A 5,795-nucleotide genomic window follows, 5' to 3' on the forward strand; every position below is an offset into this window, starting at 1 on the left:
CTATGGTTTCAATCTTGCCATACTTTTCAAAGTAGTCTCTCAAATTATATTCTTCTGTATCTTCTTTAATACCACCAACAAAAATTTTCTTCACTGTTAGATGGGCACCCGGCTTTACAGAACCCTCTCTAGAAACAGATCTCTTTGGTTCCACTACACGCCCATCAACCTTGTGTGGTCGAAGCACACATTGCTGCATCCACCTCTTCAACACAAGAGTGAGTCACAAAACCAAAGCCCCTGGAACGTTTTGTTTGGGGGTCTCTCATCACCACACAATCTGTAAGTGTGCCCCATTTCTCAAAATGTTCTCTTAAGCTATCATCTGTAGTTTCAAAGCTCAGACCACCAATAAACAGTTTTCTCAACTGTTCTGGTTCCTTTGGATCATGGCCCTCCTCCCCCCGGTAGCGGCGGCGACGGCCGGAGTCGGGCTGGGGGCGACCGGGCGGCGGTTTTACCTCCATTTTGAGACCGGATTCGCCTCTTCCAACTCGAGTTCAATATGGGACCGAGAGGAAGAGCTTTTGGTCTGTTTTAAGCTTGACTTTGCTTGGTTTTCTGCAGTTTTACTCTGGTGTCTTTAGGTGTGAATTTCCTCTTATATATTCCACTTGGGAATCACTGGACTTCCAGAATGGGTTGACTGCTGACTTCCATCTGCAGAAAAATCTCTGCAATAATCTATCCAAATATGCCTCTGTCTCATTCTCTCTCCTCCAGAACTCCAATTAAATATATAGTCAACCTTCTCAGTTTATTTTTTATGACTCTTAACTTCTCTTCCATATTTTTCATCTTTTGCTCTCTCTGCTCTGCCTTTTGGATAACTACTTCTTACCTATCTTCTTGTTCACTAATTCTCTCCTCTGTATCTGCATCTGATCTGCTGTTAAACACACCCACTTAAAAAAAAATCTTCTAATAAACGAAACCAAAAAAATCTTCTAGATCACTTTTTATAATTATCTGTTTCTTGCATATATTTTCAAGTTTATTTTTCATTTATTTAAATGGGGTAGACACAGTTGTTTGATAGTCTCTTATGATTTATCTCTACACTAGGTGTGTAGCAGTTTGAGATCCAAGTTTTACAAGCTATAGACAGGTTCTGGGTTCTCACCTGCTTCCCTGTGCCATCCAGGCTATGAAAGCTACAGCTCATTTTCTTCTGCTTAAGCAAATGCCCTCAAAGCTAAAGGGGACTTTGTCCTTGACTTGCCATTCTGAGTTGTTTCTTGTACTTAAGTTTTAATCTGATAATTATTTGTATCTTATCTATTCTCTTAAGGTTTATTTTTTAAAAAGACTTAAAAAAACTTATCTATCATTTTTATTTGTTTTCAACAGGAGAGTTCAACAGAGAGTCCTACATATTATCAGAATACACACACACACACACACACACACACACACACACACACACACACACACACACACCAGACTTATTGAGAATTTGCAACTCATTAGGACAAAAATGTGTGTGTGGTTGCTCCTTCAGTGAAGTCTTGGCTAGATCCCATAAATGTTCAGTCACTTTCAGTTTCTGGAAAAATCTTATTTTTGAGTTTAAGATGTAGTCCTTACTTCTTGATTCAAAGCTTGGCCTCTCCCCTTTTCCCTGCTTGCTTAGAGTAGGGAGTGGAAGCGTGGCAGCATGGTTACAGTCTAAGATGTCTCCTTCCTCTTTCTCTCCAGGCACTAATTCTTCCAGCGTTGGTGATCCAGAGGAAAGATAGGCAGAGGCCTCCTCACATACATGTTAATTAGACCCTGTCTTTGCTCTGGTTCAGTCTGGTTTTATCTGGTATTGGGGGCCTCAACTGATGTGGAGAGGTCCTCACAGGCTGGGAGTGTGATTTTCTTAGGGTGGTGATTGGCTTCACCAAAGGGTGAAGGGTCCACCCTCCACCAAAGGATCCACCCTTTCCACTGCCCAAGAGCCTCCTCCCGAGAGCAGGAGTGTCTCCTCTTGGCCCACCTGCTGTATGCATTCCCAGTGCCTTCTCAACATTGAATACCTCATTACTTGACCTTCAAAATACACATCTGGGCAGCCTCAAGCTTCCTGTCTTAGAATGCCCATACTCCTTTATGTGGAGTCAGGAAAATTACCAGGCTCTTTGTGCCCTATAAGGCACCTAGGAAAAAGGAGAGGAGTTGGACAACTCTTCTAAGTACTTTGCACTCAAGCACTGCTGATAGGGCCTTCCAAAGAGGGTCTCCCACTTCCAGAGCTCTCCACACCAAGCGCATCTCCAAACCTCAAGGAACATATGGCAAGCAAACCCTCTTTCCCCATAGGTGGAAAGAATTGCTAAAATCCCACTACCATATTCCTAGGTTCTGAGCCCCAAATGCCTTCCCAAGAACTCCCTCACCATCTTCTGCTCCTAGATAGGATGCGCATGCAAGGGTCTGGCCCTGAGCCAGCCTCCAGCTAGAGAATAAGGTGCTGGTGCCCCGCCTTCCAAGCACCTCTAATATTTAGGGATGATTCTTTTGGAGTTCCCCTCACTGGGCTTCAGGGGGAGAAAACAACCTCCTCTTCTCCATATGAGAGAGGAAGAAGGACCCTCCTGACTTTCCCCTTCATCTTCTATAAATTGTGTGAGGGGAGGGAGTGACATTGGCACTAGGTGCTGTACCGCTACTTCCCAGCAAGGCTGCAGAAGGAAGGTTGTTCCCAGAGGCTGTAGGTAAGAGTGCAAAGTATTGATTGCTGTTCATCCTCAACTGGATTTACTGTCAAGTGTGGGAGAACAGGAAGGATCTAACTCATCATCTTGTTAACAGCGTACACAGTCCTAATGGGTCTACCCCCAGATGTCCACAGTTTCTCTTCCCTTCTTTGGTGGTAGACTCTTGGATGATTTAAAATATTTCTTCTCTTTTTTTTCTTTTCCTTCATCTACATTTTCTAATCTTCCCCTAATGACCATACATTCACTGTATAATAAAAATAAATTTCTCTGCATGTTCCATTTTATTAAGAAACAGTAGCTAGACCCCCTTGAAAATATTCATCGAATTTTTACAAGTCGCATTTTAGTTTATAGGCAACTTGCTTTAATTCTCAGATGTGGAAATGAAGTCCTTACCTTTTGACTCTCTTTTTTTGTACACTTGAATTTCAAACTCTGCCACCATATTTTGTTTTGACTTTTCAATTATACTTTAATAAAAGTAATTTCTGTTTCAAAGCTTTAAAGGAAATGGAAAACTGAAAATTAAATTAAATGTTATGCTTAATCTCTGACTTAGCGTGAAAATACCTCCTCTAAACAAGAGATAGGTGGAAATGATAATTGTTCCGTGCCAGACATTCTAAGAGAAAATTTTAAATATACACGTGTAGGTTTCTTCTAAGATGACAAGCTCAGCCTTTGCCTCCCCAGGTAGAAAGAAACTCACTGGCATTTTGAAGTACTTTTTTGGTTGGATAGAATAAATTCTTTGGTCAGTGAAGGACATAGAGAACTTGGATATGCTTCTTGACGAGCCTGGTATTTTCCATTCTGTCTCTGATTAGCTAAGAGTTCTTTTCAATTGTACTTGTTTGTCCCAGTACATCAAGTTCACTGGGCAGGCACATTGAATTTTTAGATGAAAATTCTTGATTGAATATCATTTGAATGTTTTCCACTCTCACATCATGACCTAAACACAGCAAAGAGTTTTCAGTTTCATTAAGCATGTATTTATTAGGCATTGTCTCTGTGCCAAGTTCTGTGCTGGACACTATGAGAGGTCGGGGGATGGGAGGAGCAACCCAAGTTGTGTGGAGTCTAAAGCAATAAAAATGATATCCTTGTGTGTCTCATGTGCATTGATCTCATTTGGATATTCCTTGAAGAATGTGGTTCTTCTCTCAAGGAAGTAACAGTTTACTGCAGAATATAAGTCCACCTCTTAAACAATTACAAGGCAAGATAAGAAGGACATTATTCAGTGCTGAATAGTTTGGTGTAGTTAATTGATAGAGGAGTTCAGGTATGGAAGGATCTGTGATGGAGTATGGTTACCATAGACTGGAAACCAGATGAATCTGAATAATGAACAGGCATTGGGAAGGGAGTTGGGCAGGGACTTTCTGGGTGTGGAAAGCAACAGGGGAAAATGGACAGGGTAGAGAAAGAGTGAGTCCACAGCCTGATCAGAACAGAGGGGGCAGTAGATGGAATTAAGTACAGTGACCCTTGTACCGACCCACAGATGCCAAAAAAAAAAAAAAAAAAGAACAGAGGAGCAGTTTACAAGTAGAAGTGGAGAGTTTGCAATTATTCATGTATGTATATGTGAAGTAATAATATTTTAAAATATTCATCAACCTCACATTGCAGGCCCCAAAACCCCTAAAATGACTGTTTTTATCAAAATTGAGGTCCTAAATATTATTTACTCCAAAATTAAGTCTTTTATGAATGGTATAAAGAAAAAACTATATATCTTTATATATATAGTGTCATTTAATTTATATATATCAATTCTGGGAAGTAGGAATTGCATTTGGTTACTGGTAAAAGAGACAAGAAAAATAGCAACTGAAACAGGAAAGAGGGTTATTTCTCTCTCACATTAAAAACCTCTAATCGTCCTGCTCCACCTCCATGGCCATCAGAGACCCAGGCTTCTTTCATCTCCCTCTTCATCAGACTTAGTGAATGGCTTCTAGTCTCACAATTGCCTCATGATTGCAAAGATGGCCAATATTGCTCCCACCATCACATCCATGTTCCAGGGAGGAGGAAGAAAGGAAGCTGAAATGCAGATAGACACTCCTCCCAGCTCTCTTTAAAGAAGATTCCAAGTTCTCTTTAAAGGGATTTCCAAAAAGCCCAGTTCAGTGATTTCTGAACCAAGATATCACCCCTCTCTGCAAGGAAGGATGGGAAATGTACTTTTAGCTGAGCATATTCTGGCCCCAATAATATAGAGTTCCTACTAGTAAGAAGAGGGAGGAGCATGTCTATTAGCTAAGTTGATAGCAGTCTCTGTCACAGTAATGTTACATTTTACAGCTGAGGGAACTGAACCTCCAAAGTGTTAAGTTTGTGACCTCAGTCACACAACCAGGTCCTAAGCTCTTTCCACCCTCTGTGCAGTGCATGTCCTTGAAATTCTAGGCTTGGTTTCCCTAACACTGGTCTCACACTTTCTCATGTACATATTGAACTATTATTCTCAGGATTTATCACTTTCCAGCTGCAAAGAGATGCTTCAGCATCGTTAGGAGGATGGGGAAATTGGACTGAACAATTTCCTATGTGTATATATCAGGATCAATCTTGCTGCACTTGAAGTTAGTGTAGGTGAAGTTTGTGGGTCTTCATACGACCCTTCTACATGGACACCATGTCTGCTGTCTTATGTATTTCATTTCAGCTGACCCAGTCTCTCCCTTCAACCCCTCCATTTAACATTTCTCATTCCTTCCCAAACATCCACAATTCTGCCTCTTCCAAAGTTGACACCCAGTTACCAACTCCCTTGTCAAGAGAGATTGTGAGTAAAAACATGCACAGGGAAGCATTTTACTCAGCCTCGATCCTCAATCTACCAATTATTATTATTAATAACTATTATTATTTTTAATGTTAAGCACTAAGGCATCTTCTCTAAAGAAATAGGCAGGGATTGTAAAGTTATTTACTTTTTAGTATTGTTATTTTTTCCACAAGCCAGAAAAACAAAAGACGCTACCTGTTCAGATGACCTCTTGCACTTCTCTGACTTACAAATAGCCTAGAAATAGTCCTAATTTGTATTATAATCCTAATGATCAGTTGAAGCTT

The 5,795-nt window shown here is 40.6% G+C and overlaps 1 protein-coding gene across 1 annotated transcript in view; it reads right to left on the reverse strand.

Moving 5' to 3' along the window:
• LOC112064721 (heterogeneous nuclear ribonucleoprotein A3-like) overlaps positions 1-518 on the reverse strand; it is a 1,852-nt gene extending 1,334 nt beyond the window's left edge. The window contains 2 exon segments of the mRNA XM_055085170.1: positions 1-181; positions 183-518. Of these exon segments, the coding sequence (XP_054941145.1) occupies positions 1-181; positions 183-467 (466 nt within the window). The 5' untranslated portion in view covers positions 468-518.
• Positions 519-5,795: the final 5,277 nt, after the last annotated feature.

This window comes from Physeter macrocephalus, chromosome 6 (assembly GCF_002837175.3).
Source record: "Physeter macrocephalus isolate SW-GA chromosome 6, ASM283717v5, whole genome shotgun sequence".
Lineage (NCBI taxonomy): Eukaryota > Metazoa > Chordata > Mammalia > Artiodactyla > Physeteridae > Physeter > Physeter macrocephalus.